The sequence below is a fragment of the Rhinoderma darwinii genome, chromosome 6 (assembly GCF_050947455.1).
Source record: "Rhinoderma darwinii isolate aRhiDar2 chromosome 6, aRhiDar2.hap1, whole genome shotgun sequence".
NCBI lineage: Eukaryota > Metazoa > Chordata > Amphibia > Anura > Rhinodermatidae > Rhinoderma > Rhinoderma darwinii.
The window spans coordinates 81742367-81768693 of NC_134692.1; the positions used below are offsets into that span (position 1 = coordinate 81742367).

At 41.7% G+C, this 26327-nt stretch overlaps 1 protein-coding gene across 2 annotated transcripts in view; it reads right to left on the reverse strand.

Annotated features, from left to right (window-relative positions):
* MYO1B (myosin IB) overlaps positions 1 to 26327 on the reverse strand; it is a 376700-nt gene that overhangs the window by 269866 nt on the left and 80507 nt on the right. For both annotated transcript variants that reach the window (XM_075829974.1, XM_075829973.1), the window contains exons 5-6: positions 10700 to 10804; positions 10398 to 10444 (exon numbers count right to left, since the gene is read on the reverse strand). In XM_075829974.1, the coding sequence (XP_075686089.1) occupies positions 10398 to 10444; positions 10700 to 10804 (152 nt within the window). The remainder of the gene's footprint in view (positions 1 to 10397; positions 10445 to 10699; positions 10805 to 26327) is intronic.

The window sequence follows — 26327 nt, forward strand, 5'->3', positions numbered from 1 at the left end:
ATAGAGGACCGGGTCTGTTGCCAGATTTGCAGGAAGTCCCCATATGCAGAGTCAGCAGCGGGAACCTGAGATGAAGTCGACACAGGAAGAGGGACTCTGGGATGTTGACTGTACACTATGTGAAATGGAGTGGAAGTGGTGGACTCACTTGTGTGGTTGTTATATGAAAACTCGGCCCATGGAAGAAGCTGTACTCAGTTATCGTGCTGTGAAGAGATGAAGTGGCGGAGATAATTTTCCATGATCTGGTTGATCCTCTCAACTTGCCCATTGGATTGGGGGTGATAGGCAGAGGAAAAGTCCAAACTCACATCCAGGAGTTTACAGAGGGCTCTCCAGAACTTGGAGGTAAACTGAACCCCCCGGTCGGACACAATGTGAAGAGGCAAGCCATGCAAGCGAAAGATGTGCTGAATGAAGAGACTCGCCAGTCGGGGAGCAGAAGGTAGGCTGGTCAGTGGGATAAAATGTGCCATCATCTTAGAGAACCGGTCCCCCACCACCCAGATGGTGTTGCATCCTGCTGAGGGAGGAAGGTCTGTGACGAAGTCCATTGCGATGTGCTGCCAGGGGGCACTGGGTACAGGCAGAGGTTGAAGCAGGCCGGCAGGCTTGGAGTGAGTGACTTTGTTAGGGGCACACACCGTGCAAGCAGAGACAAAGTCCAGAACATCTTTAGGTAGCGTGGGCCACCAAAAGTGACGAGAAATCAGGTCTTGGGTTTTACGGACACCAGCGTGCCCAGCTAATTTAGAACGGTGTCCCCAGCGGAGAATTCTTTTTCTGTCTGCCAACAGAACAAAAGTTCTCCCCAGAGGGATATTTCTAAGCTGCAGAGGATTGGCGGTGACAAAGCAGGATGGGTCTATGATAGTCTGAAGGGGCTCCACCGTGTCTTCCGTCTCAAATGATCTGGACAGGGCATCGGCCCTCACATTCTTGTCAGCGGGACGGTAGTGAAGCAGAAATTGAAAACGGGTAAAGAACAGCGACCACCTGGCTTGACGAGGATTCAGTTTTTGAGCGGACTGAAGGTAGGCAAGGTTCTTGTGGTTGGTGAAGATCAGGATGGGGTGAGCTGCGCCTTCTAGAAGATGTATCCACTCCTCCAGGGCCAATTTGATAGCCAGTAGCTCCCGATCTCCAATGGAATAATTGCGCTCAGCAGAAGAAAACAGTCTTGAGTAGTAGCCACACACTACTGCCTTTCCTTTGGAGCTCCTCTGGAACAGAAGTGCGCCTGCACCAACAGAGGAAGCGTCCACTTCTAGTGAGAACTGCCGAGATACGTCAGGGTTATGGAGGATTGAAGCTGAAGTGAAGGCTTTCTTGAGGCTAGTGAATGCGGACTCTGCCTCTGGAGTCCACGACTTGGCATTCACACCCTTCTTGGTAAGGGTAGAGATGGGAGCCGTCAGAGAAGAAAAGTTCGGAATAAACTGCCAGTAGAAATTGGCGAATCCCAGGAACCGTTGTATGGCCCTTAGGCCTTGAGGACGTGGCCATTCCAGGACGGACTTTAGTTTCTCAGGGTCCATCTTAAGGCCTTGATCCGAGATGACGTAGCCCAGGAAGGGCAAAGACCTCTTTTCAAATGTGCACTTTTCCAATTTGGCATACAAGCGATTCTCTCTTAGTCGCAGAAGAACTTGACGAACATGCCTCCGATGGATCATCAGATCTGGGGAGAAAATTAAAATATCATCAAGATAAACTACAACGCACATATAGAGGAGATCTCGGAAGATATCATTAACGAACTCCTGAAATACTGCGGGAGCGTTACACAGTCCGAAGGGCATCACTAGGTATTCGTAGTGCCCATCGCGGGTGTTAAATGCAGTCTTCCATTCGTCACCCTGGTGAATCCAGATTAGATTATAGGCCCCCCGCAGATCTAGCTTAGAAAAATTTTTGGCTCCTCGTATGCGATCGAAGAGATTGGAAATAAGTGCCAATGGGTATTTGTTCTTGACCGTGATCTGATTGAGACCACGGTAGTCAATGCAGGGTCGGAGAGATCCATCTCTCTTTTTAACGAAGAAGAAGCCTGCCCCGGCCGGGGAGGAAGATTTTCAAATTAAACCCCTTTCCAAGTTATCCTTGATATAGGCTGACATCGATAAAGTCTCTGGCAAGGAGAGAGGATATACTCGTCCACAGGGAAGAGAAGCATTGGGAACCAGTTCAATGGGACAGTCATAATTCCGATGTGGAGGCAACGTCTCAGCCTCTCGTTTGCAAAAGACATCCGCAAAACTAGCATATTGAGATGGTAGGCCCGAAAGTGACTGAGGCAGAGGGGGCACAACAGGACGGACTTGTGACAGGCAATGGCTATGGCATCTGGAACTCCATTGAAGAACCTCTCCAGAATTCCAGTCAAGTGTTGGGGCGTGTAGACGGAGCCATGGCAGACCCAGCAGGATAGGATTGATAGCCTTGGGTAGTACCAGGAAGGTGATCTGTTCTGAGTGAAGAGCTCCGACCCATAGTGTCAACAGCTCTGTGATGAGCATGATCGGATCAGGCAATGGTAGACCATTCACGGAGGTAACAGCCAGGGGTCTCTCCAGACAGACTGTGGGTAGACTAAACCGATCCACTAGATCCTGCAGGATAAAATTAGCAGCCGCTCCAGAGTCAATATAGGCGGAGGAAGGATGTGATGTCTCTCCGGAGACGATGGCCACAGGAATGGATAGTCTGGAAAAGGTTTTAACGTTTGGAGACGTTCCACCTAGAGTTGCCTCTCCAATTAACCCTAGGTACTTGAGTTTCCCGGTTTCTGTGGGCATTGGAGCACAAAATGACCCTTGAGGCCACAATACATACAAAGTCCAGAGGAGCGTCTGCGCTGCTTCTCCTGTTCAGATAACCGGACTCCGTCTACCTGCATGGGTTCTTCAGGTAGCGCACTAGGAGAAGACAATAGTGGTCTCTGGACAGAGGGTGCTGGTCTGTGGACCCGGCTCTCCTGACGAACCTCTTGAGAGCGCTCCCGGATTCTCATATCAACACGGGTGGCTAACAGGATGAGGGCATCCAAGGTAGAAGGAAGGTCGCGGGCTGCCAGTTCGTCCTTGATGTGAGAGGACAGTCCCTGCCAGAAGGTCGCCACCAGTGCCTCATTGTTCCATGCCAGCTCGGCTGCTAGGGTACGGAAGGAGATTGCATACTCCCCTACTGTGGAGCCTTCTTGCTTGAGGGTCAACAGAGTGGCTGCAGCAGAGGATGTTCGACCCGGATCCTCGAACACGGCACGAAAGGACTGCAGGAACAAGGCTAGGTCCACGGATACAGGTCCTTGTTGCTCCAAGATTGGGTTCGCCCATGCGAGGGCCTTGCCAGCGAGGAGGGAGATAATGAACGCCACTTTGGCCTCCTCAGAGGGGAAGAGATGAGATGAGGCCGTAGCCTAAAATGCACCGTGCATTGATTGAGAAATCCTCTACATGCTCTGGGGTCACCGTCGTAGCGAGGAGGAAGAGGCAGAGGAACTGTGGATCCGGAAAAAACAGGAGGAGCAACAGGCAGTGGCACAACAACAGCTTCAGGAGGAAGAACCGGAGGTGGAACAGCGAGTAGATCCAGGCGGACCAGGATAGAATTCACTGCCTCAAGGATTTGATCCTGACGTGTGCGTAGGTCCTGCATCTTTGTCTGAATCTTCTGTACTGCGGTCTTGGGCTGGCCAGCGGGTTCCATGGCCTGAGCGTACTGTCACGGACACAGGGTATGTATCCGATGAAGCAGAAGACACTGGACGTGGCAAAAAGACACTGGACGTGGCAAAAAGACACTGGACGTGGCAGAAGACACTGGACGTGGCAGAAGACACTGGACGTGGCAGAAGACACTGGACGTGGCAGAAGACACTGGACGTGGCAGAAGACACTGGACGTGGCAGAAGACACTGGACGTGGCAGAAGACACTGGACGTGGCAGAAGACACTGGACGTGGCAGAAGACACTGGACGTGGCAGAAGACACTGGACGTGGCAGAAGACACTGGACGTGGCAGAAGACACTGGACGTGGCAGAAGACACTGGACGTGGCAGAAGACACTGGACGTGGCAGAAGACAATGGACGTGGCAGAAGACACTGGACGTGGCAGAAGACACTGGACGTGGCAGAAGACACTGGACGTGGCAGAAGACACTGGACGTGGCAGAAGACACTACTCCAACGCAGGTTGGCACAGGAACAATACGGAATACAGGAACGGGTAACAGGGCACGGGTAACAGCTGGAACGGGAAACACTATTGGACCATTTGCGAGACAGACTGGGATAGACTAACAACGCTCAGGCAAGGATCAGAAGGCCAGGGGCCTTCTTATAGACCAGGAAATCAGGGCAGTTGATGATGACAAATAATTTGTGAGTGCGCTGGCCCTTTAGGGCCGTGCGCGAGCGAGCGCGCGCACCCTACGGGACACAGTAGGACAGAGCGGAAGTGAGCGCTGGCGTCTCCTAGGAAGGAGACAGGGACCAGCGCTCACGGATCCATGGCTGCGGGCATCGGGGGGTGAGTAAACCCGACGGCCCGCGGCCATGGACGTTACAGAACTATGTATGAGAACGATCGGTCGTTATTCCGATCACTCGTCCCCATACATTATCATGTCGGCAGCGCATCAGGGAGATGTGCTGCCGACAATGATAATAATTTACTTTGTTAAAACGATTCGATCAACAGATGAACGAGTGTTCTATGAACGATCGTTGGCCCGATAATTGCCCAGTGTAAATCCCCCTTTAGGGTGCAGTCACACCCGTCAGATTATGTTGCAAAAATGTCTGCAACTGAAAATCAGTTGTATTCATCTGAATGGAACTCACAGAAATCCATTTACCTGATGCAGAAACTACCACATTAATATGAATGCAACAAAATTTTCAGCATGTGACTGCATCCTAAATACGGCTCTATTTCCTGTCATATGTAAGCAATGTGAGGCGATTCTGGTGAGATTTTTTATTTTTAGTCCATATCCAGCCCTATTGTCTTGGTATGTTTTGTAGCTAATTAACCCCTTCACGCAAATGGGTGTTACTGTACATCCTTTTTAGCGGTGCGTTCCCACAAATGGGCTTACAGTAACGTCCTGTAGATGGAGTGGGCACCGGAGCTGTGCTCGCTTCATCTTTAGCGGGTGTCAGCTGTAATACACAGCTGACATCCCGCTGCAACGGAGGCGATCACAGTTACCGCCGCCACCTTTTAACCCCTTAAATCCGGCGGTCAATAGCGACCGCCGCATTTAAGTGGTTGACAGAGGGATGGGGATACTTCTGTACCCCATCGCCCCCCCCCCCCCCCCCCCCGGAATCTATCGCGGGTTGCCAATGATTGCTATAGCAACTAGGAAGCCTAGACACAACTTCCTGGTCAGCCATGTACGGAAGCCTATTAGGTACTGCCCAAACCAGGACCTAATCAGCTGTCAGTTCAAGAATGGCAGTTACAATACACTGTACTCCATAAGTAGTGCAGTATATTATACAGTGAATCCGAAGATCAGATCTTTAAGTCCCCAAGTAAGGCTTCGTTCACATCTGCGTTGGGGTCCCGTTCTGACATTCCGTTGGAGCTTTCTGTCAGAACGGGACCCTGAACAGACACAAACTGAAACATCGTTTTGCCAGAAGCTCTAGCGTAGTCGACTACACTATTGTTTTCCGGCAAAACTACGGGTCCGGTGCACAACAGAGACAGACGGAAACCAAGGGCACCGGATACGTCACCATTGAAATCAATGGTGATGGAAATGGAAACCTCTGGTTTCCATTTGTGCCTGTTCAGGGTCCCGTTCTGACGGAAAGCTGAGACGGAACGTCAGAATGGGGCCTCAATGCACCTGTGTAGAAAAAAAAAACAAAAAAAAAAACAAAACAGTAAAAAAAATGTTTTACAAGAATAAATACTAGTTTTACGTAATAAAAACAATAAATCGCCCTGTTTCCCAGATCAAGTCCGTTATAAATTGGGAAAAAAAAATTACAAATGAAAAAAACGATATATAAAATAGGAATTGCCGCATTCAGAACGGCCTGAGCAAAAAACATATGTTATTTTTACCGCACTGTGAACACTGTAAAAAAAAATTTAATAAGAAACAATGACAGAATTTTCTTTTTTGGTCACATTTTCTAAAATAAATTGAATAAAAAATGATCAAAAAGTCACAAGTACCCTTAAATGGTACCAATAAAAACTAAAGTTCATCACGCAACAATCAAGCCCTCCCACAGCGATATCAACTGAAAAATAAAAAAGTTATGGCTCTCAGAAAATGGTGACATTAAAACATTTATTTTTTTTAGAAAAGAGTAGAGTATTTTTACTGTGGGAGGGTAGAAAAACATAAAAAGAACGATATATATTTGGTATCGCTGTAATCGTATCGACCCACAGAATAAAGTTAACATGTCGTTTATACTGCACTGTAAAAAACAAACAGTGCTAGAATTGTTGTTTTTTTGTTTTCTCGTCTCCCAAAAAATAGAATAAATAGTAATAAAAAAAGAAAAATCGCATGTATCCCAAAATGGAACCAATAAAAACTACAGCTCGCTCCACAAAAAACAAGCCCTCACACAGCTCCGTCAACGGAAAAATTAAAACGTTATGACTGGCAGAACGCAATGATGCAAATTTGTTAGGTCCACAACATCATCATTTGCTGGACCCCACAGATGGACCTCGTAGGTGCAGCGCAGATGAGGACACTTCAGTGTTTTGTGCTGCTTATAGGGCTAGTGAAGAAGTCAAAGATTAGGCAATACTGGAGCGCGGATCTTTTGTACAATACCCCGGATTTATCACATAGCCGTGTCCCATGGTACATAAAGTTGGCCGTGCTCATCGTACAGATGGCATTGTATAATGCTGACTTGCTATCCCGATGTGCAGGTTAGTTGGGAACATTCTTTCAGTTTTAAGAAGTAATTAGGCCCTAATATTTTGCAACAGGGGAGGGCCCAAGCACGTCTGCCCCAAAACGCCATCCTCTCCTCTTCCTTATTATAGCAGGGCAATACTTTCTCAGCGAAGTTCCCTAAATTGCAAAAAAGGGAAGGAACCAAAAAAAAGTGCAGTGTGTGTTCCAAAAAGGGTATAAGAAAGGTCACCATTCATCAGTGCGACACCTGGCCCAAAAAAGCTGTCATGTGCATAAAGGATTGCTTCCAAGCGTACCACACCAATTCATGGATTATTAACTGTATTATTATTTCACCCCCATTATTACATCATCCTATTATGCCCTGAAGCACTTCACCTAGTTTACACATGGCCCCACATTATAAGCTGAAATACCAGTAAAACCCCAAACAAAACTATCTGCGCTCCAAAAGTACTCAGAGCCTGGTAGTGTGCCAAAACAGCAGTTTATGACCACATATGGGTTATTACTGTATTCTGGAGAACCCGCGTAACAATTTATGGGGTGTGTCTCTCTAGTGGCACCAGCTGGGCACAACATATTGGGCACCGAAATGGCATATCTGCGGAAAAATGGAAATTTTCAATCTGCAACATCTATTGTGCACTCATTTCTGCAAAACACTTGCAGGGTCAAAATGCTCACAATACCTCTAGATAAATTCCTTGAGGGATGTAGTTTCCAAAATGGGGTAATTTTTCGGGGTTTCCACTGTACTGGTATCTTAGCACAATGCAACATGGTGCCCGAAAATTAATCTTGTAAAATCTCCACTCCAAAAACCAAATTGTGCTCCTTCCCTTTAGAGCTCTGCGGTGTGTCCAAATAGCAGTTTGACCATATATGGGATATTGTCTTACTCGTGAGAAATTGCGTAACTATTTTTGGGGTGCCTTTTCCTATAAAAAAATTACAATTTTGAGCTAAAACGTCTTATTGGAAAATATTTCACAGCCCAATTCTAATAAAATCTATAGAACACATGTGGGGACAAAATGCTCACTACACCCCTAATTTTATTCCTTGAGGGGTAAAGTCTCAATTGGGGACACATCTGGGGAATTTCTACTGTACTGGTACCTCAAGAAGTTCTGCAAATGCGACATGGCGCCCAGAAACAAATTCAACAAAATATGTGCTCAAAAAGCCAAATGGGGCTCCTTCCCTTCTGAGTCCTGCTGTGTGTCCAAACTGAAGTTTGCGATCAAATATGGGGTATTCCTGTACTCGGGGGAACATATTGAGGTGCTTTTTTTATAGAGTCCTTGTGAAAATAAAAAATTATGAACTAGAACTACATCTTATTGGAAAAAAAAATTTTTGTATTTTTTATTTCATGACCCAATTCTAATAAATTCAGCAAAAACCTGTGGGTTCAAATGCTCACTATACCCCTAGAATAATTCCTCAAGTGGCGTTGTTTACCAACATCAGAAGCTCTGCAAAAGCAATATGGCGCCTAGGAAACAATCTAGCAAAATCTGCGCTCCAAAAGCCAAATGGTGCTCTTTTCCCTTCTGAGCCCTGACAGCAGCTTATGACCACATATGGGGTATATCCCAACTCTGAAGAAGTTGCTTTACAAACGTTGGGGGGCTTTTTCTCTTTTATATGTTGAGAATGAAAAATTTTCAGCTAGCTACGTTTTATTGGGAAAAAATTTTTTATTTTTAATTTTCACTGCCCAATTCTAATAAAATATATGAAACACCTGTGGGGTCAAAATACTCACTACACCCCCAGATCAATTGCTCAAGGAGTGTAGTTTGACATATGGAGTAACTTTTGAGGGAGTCGCTACTGTACTGGTACCTTAGGGACTTTGAAAAAGCAACATGGTGCCCAGAAACCAATCCAGCACAATCTGCTCTACAAAAGTCAAATGGTACTCCTTACTTTTGAGCCCTGCCGTGTGTCCAAACAGCAGTTTATGAGCACATATCGGGTATTTCCCTACTCTGAAGAAGTTGCTTTACAAATGTTGGGGTGCTTTTTCTCCTCTATATGTTAAGACAATTAAAATGTTATAGCTATATATACATATTTATTGCAAAAAAATTAAATTTTTAATTTTCACTGCCCAATTCTAATAAAATCTATGGAACACCTGTAGGGTCAAAATGCACACTACACCCCTAGAAGAATTCCTTGCGGGGTATAGCCTCCAAAAGGGGGTCACTTTTGGGGTGTTTCCTTTGTTTTGGTACCACAAGACCTCTTCTAACCTGACAAAGTGCCTAAAATATGTTCTAATAAAAAGAAGGCACCAAAATCTACTAGGTGTTCCTTCACTACGGAGGCTTAGGTTTCAATCCATTACCACACTAGGGCCATATGTTGGATATTTCTAAAAACTGCAGAATCTGGGCAATAAATGTTGAGCTGTGTTTTTCTGTTAACACTTGCTGTGTTACAGAAAAAAAATTATTAGAATTGAATTTCTGCAAAAAAAATAAATAATGAAATTTCACCTTCACTTTGCTTCAATTTCTGAAGGGTTAAAAAAAACTTTCTAAATGCTGTTTTGAATACTTTGAGGGGTGCAGTTTTTAAAATGGGGTGATTTACGGGGGTACCCCAAAATATAGGCTCCTCAATGCCACTTCAGAACTGAACCTTATAAAAATAGCCTTTTAATATTTTCCTGAAAATGTGAAAAAATGCTGCTAATCTTATAAGCTTTGTAACGTCCTAGAAAATTAAACTCACGTTCAAAAAATGATGCCAACATAAAGTGGACACATGGGAAATGTTAATTAGTATTTTTTGTGGTATTACTATCTGTCTTACAAGCAAACACATTTAAATTTAGAAGAATGCAAAATTAAGCAAATTTTTTATAACATTTTGGTTTTTTTCACAATTAAGCAATACATTTATCAACCGAATTTTACCCTTGACATAAAATACAATATGTCACAAGAAAACAATCTCAGAATTGCTTGGATAGGTAAAAGCATTCCAGAGTTATTACTACATAAAGCAACACATGTCAGATTTGAAAAAATGGGGCTCGTCCTGAAAGCCTAAATGAGCATGGTCCTGAAGGGGTTAAACAAGAAGAAAAAAAAAAAAAGAGATTATAATCAAAAATCTTTCCGTAAAGCTAAAAAAAGATTAATTTTTTAGCAAAATCACCCATCCCTACCTATACTATGCGTATAATTGAAATTTTTTCATTTTGGTAAAACCTCTAATTGCAAATATTGCTGAGGACTGAAGTGAATGCAAAAATTTAGGGAGGCATTTACTATTTTTCACAGTAACACAGTGTTGGATAACTTTGCTCCTTAAATAAATGTGTTAATAAGAAAATTAAACACTGTTGCACTGGGTTACTTTGTATGATATTACACTCATTGTGTCAAACATAAAATAAAAGGGGACATTTGGAATGGGAAAAATACTTATTATAACGAAGCATGTGCAAGTAGCAGATACTTACAAATCTGGAAGAGTTGTCATTCCTCACAGTTTTTGCATTTCCAAATGCTGTCATTGGAAAATAAATTAAAAGTAAGTGTGAAACGTGGCGTTTTTCCAAGTAAACATATGTGTATAGTCTGCAAACATTAATCTACAAAGAGCAATTGTTATCTATACTGGCTTTTAACTGCACCTTACGTTTTGCGGTACGGTCATCATACAAGACTCAATGTATCCAAGCTTCACATATGCATATATGATCAGGACTAAAGATTTATAGAATAATAATCAAAATAAACCAAACTGAAGTCCTGTTCTTACCTTCCAAAACTGGATTTGACTGTAAGAGTTGTTCCTTTACTTGATTAACTTCAGCTCCTTTACCACATACGGCTGCTACATAAGACATAACCAGCTTGCTTGCCTCTAGAAGAAATATGCGGAGGCATATGTTATATGTATGGAAATATTATATTTACAAATGTAAGTAGCTAAGACAGGCATACATGTTATCCTGAACATTTATAGCAAAATAAGGAATTCTGCATACTTTGTTATCCAACAAGAAAAAAACATTATTAATGAGATCTTGAATCCTGTACTTAAAGGGAATTTCCCCCTTTTTACATAATTTTCTTAAATATTTGCTAATTATTCACTGTAATGACTTTGCAATAATTTCAAGTTATTTGATGCTTTTCCTATTTGTGTGATTAGTTGTTTTCAATTATTAATACTTCACAATTCAATACCTATACAGCACACAACGACATGCTAACTTAAATTGTATATATTTTCCAATCAGTTTGACAGAAACGTTTTGTTCTTTTTATGTATGGTATTTTTTTTATTTTTTATTTTAAAGTAGTGACTTTTTTTCACTCTTCAGAATAATCCAATTTGTCCACGCATTACTTATATTGTAAAGAAAATGTAACTTTTAGACAAATAGAAATTTGAAAAAACCCAAAGAAGAATAGATTTGCTATAGTTACAAATAATTTTCTATTTATTAACTAAAGTTCAAGTCGTCTGATATAAAAACTGTTGCATTAGAGAGGACTGCCAGAAAAAGCAAAAAAAAGTCAATTAAAAAGATTTCCAAAGGAGAAGGACATACAATAGGCATACAGGTCAATAAGGACACAATGTATGTGAAATATTTTTTTTACTGATAACATTATTACTGCATGAAGCATTGTTTAGAGAACATATTTTCTAGCCTTTACATCAGGTAAGGTATGATAACGGTTACCAAAACAGATTATCTTCGTGCAGAGTGCCTTGAAAACAGGCTGCCACACTGTTATCTGCTCCTCCACTGCAGGGATAAAACCACAAACCATGAACCTGAATGTAAAGACAGTAGCAGATAACAAAAAAAAACAAAACTGAAAAATTCAACACCTTACCCTTGCAAAAATACCGCCACTTATTCTATTACAATTTGTCATTTACTGTTAATAGATGCCATTTACAGGGGTGATCACAGTCTTAAGAACATACGCCGATTTAGAGCTACATCCGCTTCAAATTTTTCCTGCACAGCTGTATATGGGTTACCCGGACGTGCAGGGAACTGAAGCTGGCCACATTTAATTGAATGCTAGCAATATGCTATCACTTTATAAGATGGTAATACCTAGTTAAAACAAAGGCTCCACAAATTCTTGAGACTCACAAAAATTGAAGCAAGGATTCAAAAGGTGTAACTTTGAGCTTCTGGTCCCCAATGCAAAATCTGTAACTATTCCCTCCAACTATCAAATGTCATTAATCGTACTGGTATTATGTGGGGCTGACGGACCTTTTGGGCACCCTGAGGTTTTAGTGCTTGGGTGCGACCGCAACTTCTGCACTACTACAGTTACGCCCCTGGAACGATTCTAAACAGGTATGAAAATAGTTTGTTTATGTAATAATAATGTTTACCTTCAACCCCTCCCTGCTGCGGCCAGTTTTGACCTTCCTGACAGAGCTTAATTTTTATATATATTAGAAACCCCCAATAAGTCACCCCATTTTAAAAAAAGACTTCACCCCTCAAAGTAGAAAGTTTCTTAATCCTTTAGACGTTTCACAGGAATTAAAGCAATCTAGAGGTGAAATTTACAAATTTCATTTTTTTTATTGCAGAAATTCATTTTTAATCAATTTTTTCTGTAACACAAAGTTTTACCAGAGAAATGCAACTCAATATTTTATTGCCCAGATTCTGCAGTTTTTCGAAATATCCCACATGTGGTCATAGTGTGCTTATTGAATGAAGCACAGGCCATAGAAGCAAAGGAGCACCTAGAGGATTTTGGGCCTCCTTTTTATTAGAATATATTTTAGGCACTATGTCAGGTTTGAAGGGCTCTTGGGGGGCCAAAACAGACAAAATCCCACAAAAGTGACCCCTCAAGGAAACTATCTAAGGGTATAGTGAGCATTCTACAGGTGTATTGCAGAAATTATTGGAAGTTGCCGTGAAAATGAAAATCTACATTATTTCAAATAAAATGTAGGTTTAGCTAATTTTTTCTCATTTTCACAAGGACTAAAGGAGAAAAAGCACCCCAACATTTGTAAATCAATTTCTCCCGAGTACAGCAATGCCCCATATGTGGTCATAAACTGCTGAAACATTGCTACGTAGAGGTTTATCCTTTACCCCAACTCCTCTGTTTGATGAGTTTACTTGGACGAAGGATGTCAACTTATTTGTCAGAAAACTGGCCTTACATAAATACTTCAAAAGTAATACATATGGTATGAAGGACATCAATAGAGTAGAAACCAGTACCCTCAGAGATCTTGAAGATCTACTCTATGAAAATGAAGTTGGAGCGGTTAGTGCCACAGGCCCTTTCTCTTCATTACGACTCAATTCAAAAATCACTCCACCATTCTCACAATATGCCCATATTGACATTTTTGTCAAGATGGTCCGTGCAGATTTGAAAAAACTGAAATCAGACAAAATCAGAGCCTTGGGAAATCTTAGCGAAACAGAAAGATTAGCGTTAGACGAATTATGCCAAAATGAACAAATAATTTTGAAACCTTCTGACAAGGTGGGTAACGTTGTGGTGATGGACCGAGGGGACTATGTCCGCATGGTTCATAGATTATTAGATGACACTACCACATGTCATCTTTGGAAAAAATCCTACTGAGTCTTTTCTGTCAGAGTTACGCCTTCTTCTCACAGAGGCCAAAACACAAAACATTATTACACAAGAAGAATTTAACCGTATGTATAATCCAAGTCCTACACTTGCCACGTTTTAAGACTTTTCAAAAATTCATAAGGCCTCTCGCCCTGTTCCTGGTAGGCCCATTGTGTCTGGAAATTATAGCCTAACAGAGAATCAGTCTATATGTCAATGAGTTGCGCTCGTCCTTTGTTACATCTCTACCATCTTTTTTGAAAGACACGAAGGACACCATCACCAGGATCCAGGAGATCTACGTTACTCCCACTACCCCGATTGCCAGAATTGATGTTGAGTCTTTGTACACTAACATTCAGCACGAATTTGGCCTTACTGCTGTTGCACATTTTCTGAGCACAAAAGGCACTCAATTTCATGCACATAACAAATTTGTGTTATCACTTCGATTTTTGGTACCACACAATTATTTCATTTTTGATCAGAAGTTCTATCACCAATTAAAAGGCACTGCTATGGGCACGGTTTGTGCACCTACTTATGCCAATTTATTTTTAGGGTGGTGGGAAGACACTTGTTTTCACTGAGGATTTACTCTTTTTCACTTGCCACATTCTTTTTTTTGGGGGGGGGGGAGATATATTGATGATGTTCTTATTTTATGGGATGGAGACTTCACTTTATTTACCGATTTCATGGCTATACTCAATCATATTGGTATGAAATTTACTTATGAAATACATCACAAAGAAATCACTTTTTGGACCTCAAGATTTCCCTGGATCCTGCTGGTGGTGTCCAGACTGACATCTCACGTAAATAGGGCACTTATAATGTGGTGACAGAGCCTCTAAGTATTCTGACATTGCAATACTTAGACGCTGCCACATACTTACCTCTGCACATTCGTGCAGACCCCCCTGTAGATAGAGCCACACACACACCCCCCTGTAGATAGAGCCACACACACACACACACACACACACACACACACAACCCCCTGTAGAGAGCGTCACACAGCCCCCTAGAGATAGCATCACACAGCACTCCCCCTTATATATAGTGCCACACAGCGCCCCCCCCTTGTATATAGTGCTACACAGCGTCGCTACACTGCAGCCCTGGGATGACATTTTATCCCATATGACTGCTGCAGCCTGTGATTGGCCTGTGTTTGGCGGCAGCGGTCACATGGGGTGAAACGTCATCCCAGGAGGCCAGCCCGGACGAAGAAACAGAAATCTGGGCAAGTATAAGGTTTTTATTTTTTCTAAATTGCGTTTTTACATAACATCTGTATTTGTTTACCTCCCCAACATTGAGAAAAACGCAGCAAAATACGCACCATTTTCTGCAGCATGATTTCTGCTAGTTTCTGCAAAATTAATGCAGAAATCTATATATACATACGCAAACATGAGTATGCACATTATACACACATAAAGTACACACACACGAGTATGCACTATATACACACATAAAGTACACACACACACGAGTATTCACTATATACACACATATAAAGTACACACACACGAGTATGCACTATATACACACATATAAAGTACACACACGAGTATGCACTATATACACACACGAGTATGCACTATATACACACATAAAGTACACACACGAGTATGCACTATATACACACATATAAAGTACACACACGAGTATGCACTATATACACACATAAAGTACACACACGAGTATGCACTATATACACACATAAAGTACACACACGAGTATGCACATTATACACATATAAAGTGTACACACACACGTGTATGCACATTATACACATATAAAGTACACACACACGAGTATGCACATTATACACATATAAAGTACACACACGAGTATGCACTATATACACATATAAAGTACACACACGAGTATGCACTATATACACATATAAAGTACACACACGAGTATGCACTATATACACACATAAAGTACACACACTAGTATGCACATCACAGACACACACGAGTATGCACATTATACACATATAAAGTACACATTGTAAACACACATGCACTTACCTTTTATGTAGGATATTTGTGAGTCTTCACTGCAGCTCTTCTCCTGCTCACAGCCCGACACAGAGCCAGCCGACCGTCTCCCCTACCCCATGTCCCGACAGCTAGCAGCAGGAGGAGAGATGTTTAGAGCAGGGAAGGGGGGCTGGAGAGGGAGCTTCTAAAGCAGCAGAGACCACGGCTGCGAAGTAGGATCGAAGCTCCCTTCGTCTCATGACAGGTGCGGTCCTGGCACCGGGGCTCCCTCCGGTGCTAGCGACGCCACTGGGCATGAGGGGGTTCGGGTGGCTATGGGCCCCCTGGGAGCCTCGGGCCCCGGGCGGCCGCCCGAACCGCCCTAATGATAACCCGCCACTGCGTCTATTTGCTTATATAGCCTAACAAAGTTTAACAACTTAACGGTTTATGGTAGTTGGGAAAGAAAGAGGGGTTTTTTTGCCGGTTGGCATCCAGTTGTTATAAACTGCTGTTTGGGCACACGGCAGGGCTCAGAATGAAAGGAGCGCCATTTCTCTTTTGGAGTGCAGATTTTGCTGAATTGGTTTCTGGGCGCTGTGACGCATTTGCAAAGCCCCTGTGGGACCAAAACAGTGGAAACCCCCTAGAAGTGACACCATTTCTGAAACTACACCTGTCAAGGTATTCACCTAGGGGTGTAGTGAGCATTTTAACCCCGCAGGTGTTTTGCATAAATTAGTGTGCCCTCAATGTTGCAGAGTGAAAATGGGATTTCTTCCATAGATATGCCAATATGTGGTGCCCAGCTTGTGCCACCATAACAAGACAGCTCTCTAATGCTGTGGTTCCCTGTATTAGAATCACCCTACATGGGGCACTAATCTTTTGCCTGGACATTCGACAGGGCTCAGGATTGAAAAAGCACCATGCGAAATTGATGCCTAATCTGGCGATTTAAAAAGTATTGGTTCACAATTGCAGGTCTATGATGTGAAATAATAAAAGAAATCCCTGAGAAGCGACCCCATTTTAGAAACTACACCCCTCAAGGCATTTATTAAGGGGTGTAGTGCGCATTTTCACCCCACAGGTCTTTTTCATAAAGGATTGTGCTGCGGATGGTGCAAAGTAAAAATTTCAAGTTTTTCCCAGATATGCCATTACAGTGGCAAATATGTTGTGCCCAGATGGTACCACTGGAGACACACACCCCAAAAATTGGTAAAAGGGTTCTCCCGGGTATGGTGATGCCATATATGTGGAAGTAAACTGTTGTTTGGGCACGCTGTAGGGCTCAGAAGGGAGGGAGTACCATTTGGCTTTTGAAGCGTAGATTTTGCTTGGTAGTAGTTTTGTTTGGAGTTTTACTGGTATTTCAGTTTATAATGTGAGGGCACATGTAAGCTGGGGAGAGCACATCATGGGCACACTCAGGGGCATACTCAGGTTGTATAAGAATGGGGTAAAAAAAATAATAATCCATAGATGTTTGTTACGCTGTGAAGCAATACTTCATGCACAGGCCAGTGTTGCACTGATAAATGATGTTCTTTCTGATCACCCTTCTGGTACACGCTCTGCGCCTTTGCAGTTTGGGTAATTTTGCTGGGAAAGCATTGTCTGGGTATGATACGGGCACCCTCGCTTCAAGCACATATGTTTGAGCCCCCCCTTCCTGGTTCTCAAAATTTAGGGCCTCGATAAAGTGCCTCTTGAAATAGGAGGGCCTGCACAACTGCATATTTTTGTTCCTGACTTATTGGAGCCTTAACTAATTTTATTTTTACACAGACGTCATGGCATGAAGGCAGTGTTTTTGCGGGACGAACCGTAGTTATTATTGGTTCCATTTTGGGGTACATGCGACTTTGTGATCACTTTTTATCATATTTTTGGGAAGCAAGGTGACCAAAAAACAGCAATTCTGGCATAATTTTTTTTATACAGTGAAGGAAATAAGTATTTGATCCCTTGCTGATTTTGTAAGTTTGCCCACTGTCAAAGACATGAACAGTCTAGAATTTTTAGGCTAGGTTAATTTTACCAGTGAGAGATAGATTATATTAAAAAAAAAAACAGAAAATCACATTGTCAAAATTATATATATTTATTTGCATTGTGCACAGAGAAATAAGTATTTAATCCCCTACCAACCATTAAGAGTTCAGCCTCCTACAGACCAGTTACACGCTCCAAATTAACTTGGTGCCTGCATTAAAGACAGCTGTCCTAAATGGTCACCTGTATAAAAGACTCCTGTCCACAGACTCAATTAATCAGTCTGACTCTAACCTCTACAACATGGGCAAGACCAAAGAGCTTTCTAAGGATGTCAGGGACAAGATCATAGACCTGCTGGAATGGGCTACAAAACCATAAGTAAGACGCTGGGTGAGGAGGAGACAACTGTTGGTGCAATAGTAAGAAAATGGAAGACATACAAAATGACTGTCAATCGACATCGATCTGGGGCTCCATGCAAAATCTCAACTCGTGGGGTATCCTTGATCCTGAGGAAGGTGAGAGCTCAGCCAAAAACTACACGGGGGGAACTTGTTAATGATCTCAAGGCAGCTGGGACCACAGACACCAAGAAAACCATTGGTAACACATTACGCCGTAATGGATTAAAATCCTGCAGTGCCCGCAAGGTCCCCCTGCTCAAGAAGGCATATGTACAGGCCCGTCTGAAGTTTGCAAATGAACATCTGGATGATTCTGAGAGTGATTGGGAGAAGGTGCTGTGGTCAGATGAGTCTAAAATTGAGCTCTTTGGCATTAACTCAACTCGCCGTTTTTGGAGGAAGAGAAATGCTGTCTATGACCCAAAGAACACTGTCCCCACTGTCAAGCATGGATGTGGAAACATTATGTTTTGGGGGTGTTTCTCTGCTAAGGGCACAGGACTACTTCACCGCATCAATGGGAGAATGGATGGAGCCATGTACCGTCAAATCCTGAGTGACAACCTCCTTCCCTCCACCAGGACATTAAAAATGGCTCGTGGCTGGGTCTTCCAGCAAGACAATGACCCGAAACATACAGCCAAGGCAACAAAGGAGTGGCTCAAAAAGAAGCACATTAAGGTCATGGAGTGGCCTAGCCAGTCTCCAGACCTTAATCCCATTAAAAACTTATGGAGGGAGCTGAAGATCCGAGTTGTCAAGCAACAGCCTCGAAATCGTAATGATTTACAGATGATCTGCAAAGAGGAGTGGGCCAAAATTCCATCTAACATGTGTGCAAACCTCATCATCAACTACAAAAAACGTCTGACTGCTGTGTTTGCCAACAAGGGTTTTGCCACCAAGTATTAAGTCTTGTTTGCCAAAGGGATCAAATACTTATTTCTCTGTGCACGATGCAAATAAATATATATAATTTTGACAATGTGATTGTTTTTTTTTTATATAATCTATCTCTCACTTGTAAAATTAACCTAGCCTAAAAATTCTAGACTGTTCATGTCTTTGACAGTGGGCAAACTTACAAAATCAGCAAGGGATCAAATACTTATTTCCTTCACTGTACAGCGTTCACCATGCATTATAAATTACATGTTAACTTTTCTCTGCGGGCCAGTACGATTCCGGCGATACCTAATTTATAGTACTTTTTTATGTTTTACAACTTTTTGCACAATAAAATTACCTTTGTAAAAATAATGTATTTTTTCTGTCGCAACGTTGTGAGAACCATAACTTAAATTTTTTCGTCGACGGAGTTGTATGAGGGCTTGTTTTTTGCGAGACGAGCTATCGTTTTTATAGGTACCATTTTTGGATACATGCGAATTTTTGATCACTTTTACAGGGCAAAGTAACCAAAAAACAGAAATTCTGACAATGTTTTTTACGGTATTTTTTTTTATGCCATTCACCGTGTGGAATAAATAACATAATATTTTTATAGTTTAGGGCATTACGATCGTCAAATATGTACGGTTTATTTATTTTTGTCAATTATAAAGGACTTCATAAGCGAAAAAGGGCAATTGTGTTTTATTTTATGACTTGAAACTTTTATTATATTTTTTACAACTTTTGTTTTCACTTTTTTGTCAGTGCCACTGGGGGACTTGAAGGTCCAAATATCATATATTTTTTCTAATACATTGCACTACATATGTAGTGCAATGTATTAGATCTGTCAGTCATTCACTGACAGCAAGCTGATTAGACAGATCTGGAGATACATGGAGTAAGAGACATACGTAGAATACATAGAATTTTGTAGGAAATACCTTCCTAAATCAATCAAAAGATCCAATCCTTTTATTTACAACAAATATTTGGTGGCTGTATTATGGCCATGTCAAATCAGCTTAACCCCTTAGTTACCAGCCCATTTTAGGCCCTAATGACCAAGCTATTTTATTCGTTTTTCTATAGTCGCATTCAAAGAGCTATAACTTTTTTATTTTTTCGTCTACATAGGTGTATGAGGACTTGTTTTTTGCGGGATTCGTTGTACTTTATCATAGCACCATTTTAGGGTACATATAATTTTTTTATTAACTTTTATTAACTTTTTTGGGGGGGATTATAAAAAAAAAAAACAGAAATTCCACCATTGTTCTATGCGTTTTTAAATTGACGCCCTTCACTGTGCGGCGTAAATAACATGTTACCTTTATTCTATGGGTCGGTACGATTACGGCGATACCACATATGTAGAGTTTTTTTTTATGTTTTACGACTTTTGCACAATAAAAACACTTTTGAACTAAAATTATTTGTTTTTGCATCGTTGCTTTCCAAGTGCCGTAACTTATTTCCATCAATGTAGTGAGTTTTTGGGCTCGTTTTCGGCGGGACGAGACGTAGTTTTGATTGGTACTGTTTTGGGGCGCATGGGACTTATTGATTCATTTTTATTATGACTTTTTTAGGCGGCAATGGAAAAAAATTGCAATTTCGCCATTGTTTTTTGCGATTTTTTTTTTTACGGTGTTCACCTTGCGGTTTAAATTACATATTAACTTTATTAATGGAGTCATTACGGTCGCGGCGATACCATATATGTGTACTTTAATTTATTTTTTACACTTTTACTAAATAAAACCACGTTTTATGGAAAAAAATAGATTTATTTTTTTACTGTAATTTTTATTAATAATCTTTATTTCACATTTATTATTTATTTCATTAGTCCCACTAGGGGACTTTACTGTGCGATCTTCAGATCGCTGCTATAATGCTTTGGTATACTTTGTATACCAGAGCATTATTGCCTGTCCGTGTAAATCTGACAGGCAATCTATTAGGACGTGCCTCTGGCACGTCCTAACAGGCATATGTCCAGGGCAGACCTGGGGGCTTTTATCAAGCCCCCGGCTGCCATGACAACCCATCGGAGACCCGCGATTGCATTTGCGGGCCGCCGATGGGTGACAGAGGGAGCTCACTCCCTCTGTAAACAAGTTAAATGCAGCGGTCGCTATTGACGGCGGCATTTAACGGGTTAAACGGCCGCGATCGAAGTAAACTTCGATCGCGGGTGTTGGAGCAGGAGCCCAGCTGTCATCAGACAGCAGAGCACCGGCTCTAGCCTGCACGGGAGTCCCGTGCAGGACTTAGACTAGGCTCACGTGAAAAGGCGTCAGCCTAGCCTAAGGCCCATTAGTGACGAACGTGAAAAGGCGTATTGTTGGTCACTAAGGGGTTAAGAGGGCAGCATAGCATGGTGACAGATCTACTTTAAGAGCAGCATATTATGGGGACAGGTCCACTGTAATATTTTCCCAAAAGGCACAAAAACATTTTTGCCATTCGACCAATTGCACCTAACAAATAATACAGTGTACTCATAGTTATGAGCCTACTGTATTCATGGAGGGAAGTACCCTTCCCACCTCATCAATAGTAACTGAGGGCTACCATGTACAAAAGCAGATACACGGTAGCCATCAGTCACTGGTGAGAGAGGCGAAGTGAACCAATGTGTCCGCTGAATTGAAAGTGATATTAGCCAAAAGGCTAATTTAGCCATTTAGGCTAATAGCACAGGCAACTAATCCCTATAACATGCTGCCCATAAGTGGAGCTCTGAAACGGCTCATGGCCGTTAATTTTTGTACCAAACAAGTTTTTTTTGGTGAAGATTGGTGTGGTCCCGCCCTGGACTTTGGGGAAACCTGGCCACAAATTCAGAGCAAAAATGATAGCAAATTAGAAAAGAAGGCAGATAAAACTCCCTGGATCTGTTCACAAGAAATACACCCGATATAGTACAGTCCTGGCCAAAAGTTTTGAGACTGACGCAAATTTGGGTTTTCACAAAGTTTGCTGCTTCAGTGTTTTTAGATCTTTTAGTCAGATGTTTCTTTGGTAAACAGAACAACAATTATAAGCATTTCAAAAGTTTTTAAACTTTTGACAAATACATCAAGTTTATGCAAAGACTCAATATTTACAGTGTTGACCCTTCTTTTTAAAGAATTCTCCAATTTGCCCTGGCATGCTGGGCAACTTCTTGACCAAATCCTGAATGACCGCAACCCATTCTCGCCTAATTAGTGCATGAAGTTTATCACAATTTGTATTTTTGTTTGTCCATCCGCTTTTTGAGGACTGACCACAGGTTCTCAATAGGATTGAGATCTGGGGAGTTTCCTGGCCATGGACCCAAAAATTCATTGTTTTGTTCACCGAACCACCATCGTGCTGGAAAAAGCATTGTTCATCAATAAATTGCTCCTGGATCATTGTGAGAATCCCTGTACTACCTGCAGAATGTCAGTCTGTTCTTGATGTTGTTTTTTTTTGAGAGAGAAGTGGTTTCTTTGCTGCCATTATTGACACCAGGTCAGTCTACAAAAGCCTATGCCCCACATGGAGTGCAAATGCACGGATACCTGCCTGCTGCCATTCGTTTGCAAGTACTGCACTAGGGTTTAACCGATCCGTAGCGGAATCCTCTTTGGGAGACGGTCCTAGCACTTGCTGGACTTTGGGCGCCCTGAAGCCTTCTTCACAGCAATTGAACCTCTATCCTTGAAGTTCTCGATGATCCGATAAATGATTTAATTGGGGCAATCTTACAAGCAGCAATGTCTTTGCCTCTAAAGCCCTTTTGATGCAAAGCAATGATGACTGCACATGTTTCCTTGGAGGTAACCATGGTTAACAGAAGAAGACAATGATTTCAAGCACCACTCTCCTTTTAAAGCAACCAGTCTGCTCTTATAATTCAATCAGCATGACAGAGTGATAACAGCTGCATTGTCCTTGTTAACATTTTCTCATGAGCTAACGAGACGATCACAAATTATGTTAGCAGGTAATTTTGTGGCAGGGTTGAAATGCAGTGGAAATAATTTTTTGTGATTAAGCTCATTTTAATGGCAAAGGCAAAAAAAGACACTGCAATTAATTGCAATTCATCTGATCACTCTTCATGACAATCTAGAGTTAAAGAGGCTCTGTCACCAGATTTTGCAACCCCTATCTGCTATTGCAGCAGATAGGCGCTGCAATGTAGATTACAGTAACGTTTTTATTTTTAAAAACGAGCATTTTTGGCCAAGTTATGACCATTTTTGTATTTATGCAAATGAGGCTTGCAAAAGTCCAACTGGGCGTGTATTATGTGTGTTTCATCTGGGCGTGTTTACTTCTTTTACTAGCTGGGCGTTCTGACGAGAAGTATCATCCACTTCTCTTCACAACGCCCAGCTTCTGGCAGTGCAGAAACACAGCGTGTTCGAGAGATCACGCTATGACGTCACTCACTTCCTGCCCCAGGTCCTGCATCGTGTTGGCCACATCGGCACCAGAGGCTACAGTTGATTCTGCAGCAGCATCAGCGTTTGCAGGTAAGTAGCTACATCGACTTACCTGCAAACGCCGATGCTGCTGCAGAATCAACTGTAGCCTGTGGTGCCGATGTGTCCTCGCTCGTCTGACACGATGCAGGACCTGGGGCAGGAAGTGAGTGACGTCACAGCGTGATCTCTCGAGAACACGCTGTGTCTGTGCACTGCCAGAAGCTGGGCGTTGTGAAGAGAAGTGGATGATACTTCTCATCAGAACGCCCAGCTAGTAAAAGAAGTAAACACGCCCCGATGTACGCACATAATACACGCCCAGTTGGACTTTTGCAAGCCTCATTTGCATAAATACAAAAATGGTCATAACTTGGCCAAAAATGCTAGTTTTTTAAAAATAAAAACGTTACTGTAATCTACATTGCAGCGTCTATCTGCTGCAATAGCAGATAGGGGTTGCAAAATCTGGTGACAGAGCCTCTTTAATGTAAATTGCCACTATAAAAACTGAAGCAGCAAACTTTGAAAACCAAAATTTGTGTCAGTATCAAAATTTTTGACCAGGACTGTACAATATCACATATATACATTAGCCTCGGCATAAAACAAATATGAATAGAAGTATTAGATTTGCTTAACCTGGTAGATAGACAAGACTTTAAGAGACTAGTGTTATTTGTTACAGTACATAAACTAAAAGGGACAAGGCAGAAAGTAATGGGAATAAATACCCACCATTAGAAAGAATTTGTTTAAAAGTTGGGTTTATATGTTTTATAATGTCTGTGCTATACATCGGAACAAGTAGCATCAAGCTGGAAACACATCTTATTCAGTAAATGATGCCATAACCATTTGCATTTATAACAACTTAATGCAACTGTGAAAACTCCCTTTTCCACAGCCACAGGAAATAACTGTCTCCTCTTCACATCATGGCTTCAATTATGCTAATGAAATAAAGATGCTGCTAATAAAATTGCTGGGACTTTCTTCCTTACAAGGCAAAGACAGATTATTCTTCCATGCCCAATTACCACGACTTTCCTTCATATCCATTTTAATGAATTACCAACTTTTTAATGTCTATTAAACTTCTTATTACAACCTAATTGCAGATATTCATCAAACTCTGTAAGAAACAACGCAAAATACTTAAATACATATTGAAAACTTTCTAACTCCGATCAAAGCTAGTGAAGTTGACATTCCTGTGTACTATGCTAAATACGAACTGGTAAACAAAACATTAACCCCTTCCCGTCATAACCAACATTCAGAATTTTAGTTTTTTCCTCCCCACCTTCCAAAAACCATAACTTTTTTAATTTTTCCGTCGATATAGTCCTATGAGGGCTTGATTTTTGCGATACGAGTTTTAGTTTTTCGTAGCACCAACTATTATGCCATATAATGTACTAGGAAGCGGGAAAAAAAAATGATTTGTGGGGTAGAAAATGAAAAAAAAACTGCAATTCCTCCATTGTTTTTTGCGCTGCATTTTTGTGGAATTCACTGTGCAATTAAAACAACTTGTTAACTTTATTCTGCGGGTCATTACGATTACGGTGATACCTAAATATATATCTTATTTTTCTATATTTTACTACTTTTACAAGTAAAAACTATTTGTGTCGCCAAATTCTGAGAGCCATCAGTTTTTTATTTTTCCATTGATTAAGTGGTATGAGGGCTTATTTTTTTGCGGGATAAGCTGTAGTTTTTAATTACACCATTTTGGGGTTCAAGCGACTTTTTGATCACTTTTTATTCCATTTTATATGGGAGATGTGATGACCAACAAATAGCGATTCTGGCGTTTACAAATTTATTTTTTTTACGGCGTTCACCGGCTGAGTTAAATAACGATATATTATAATAGTTCAGACTTTTATTGATGCGGCGATACCAATTATGTTTATTTATTTATTTTTACTATGCTCTAGGGGGGGAAATCAGAAAAGTTTTTTTTTTTTAACATTTAATTTACATTTTTTCTTTACATAAGAAAACAACTTTCTTACAAATTTTTATTAGTCCCCCAAGGGGACTTCAAACAGCGATCACTTGCACAATATAATGAAATACCAATGCATTGCAGTATATAGTCTTTCTGACAGGCTTCTATTAACCCCTTAATGACCAGCCTATTTTGGACCTTAATGACAAGGCCATTTTTTAAGTTTTTCCATCGTCGCATTCCAAGAGCTATAACGTTTTTATTTTTGCGTCGACATAGCTGTATAAGGTCTTGTTTTTTGCGGGACAAGTTGTACTTTTCAATAGCACCATTTTGGGGGACATAATATTTATTGATTAACTTTTATTAACTTTTATTTGGGGGGAAATAGAAAAAAACCTGAAATTTCGTCACTCTTTCGCGTCTTAAATCTACGCCGTTTACCGTGTGATATAAATAACACAATAACTTTATTCAGCGGGTTGTTACGATTGCAACGATACCAAATTTGTATAGTTTTTGTATGTTTTACTACTTTTACACAGTAAGGGGGGATTCACACGAGCGTGTATTGGGTCCGTGCGGGCCGCGTGATTTTCACGCGCCACGCACAGACCAATACAAGTCTATGGGGCAGTACAGACAGTCCGTGCTTTTTGCGCAGCGTTTGTCAGCTGCGCAAAAAGCGCGACATGCTCAATATCTCCGCGTATTTCGCGCATCACGCACCCATTGAAGTCAATGGGTGCGTGAAAACCACGCAGGTCGCACGGAAGCACTTCCGTGCGAACCGACTGAAACAGCGCACCAGCTGTCAAAAGGATGAATGTAAACAGAAAAGCACCACGTGCTTTTCTGTTTCCAAACATCCAAACGGAGTGTCTTTGAGATGAGCGAACCCGGACAACCGAACCGAACTTCACCGGGTTCGGCCGAACTAGTTTTGGCCGAACCCGGCAAAAAAATTTCCGGTACGCGACGTCAGGAGATAGTCACTGTCCAGGGTGCTGAAAGAGTTTAACTGTTTCAGCACCATGGACAGTGACTTCCGATCCCAATATAC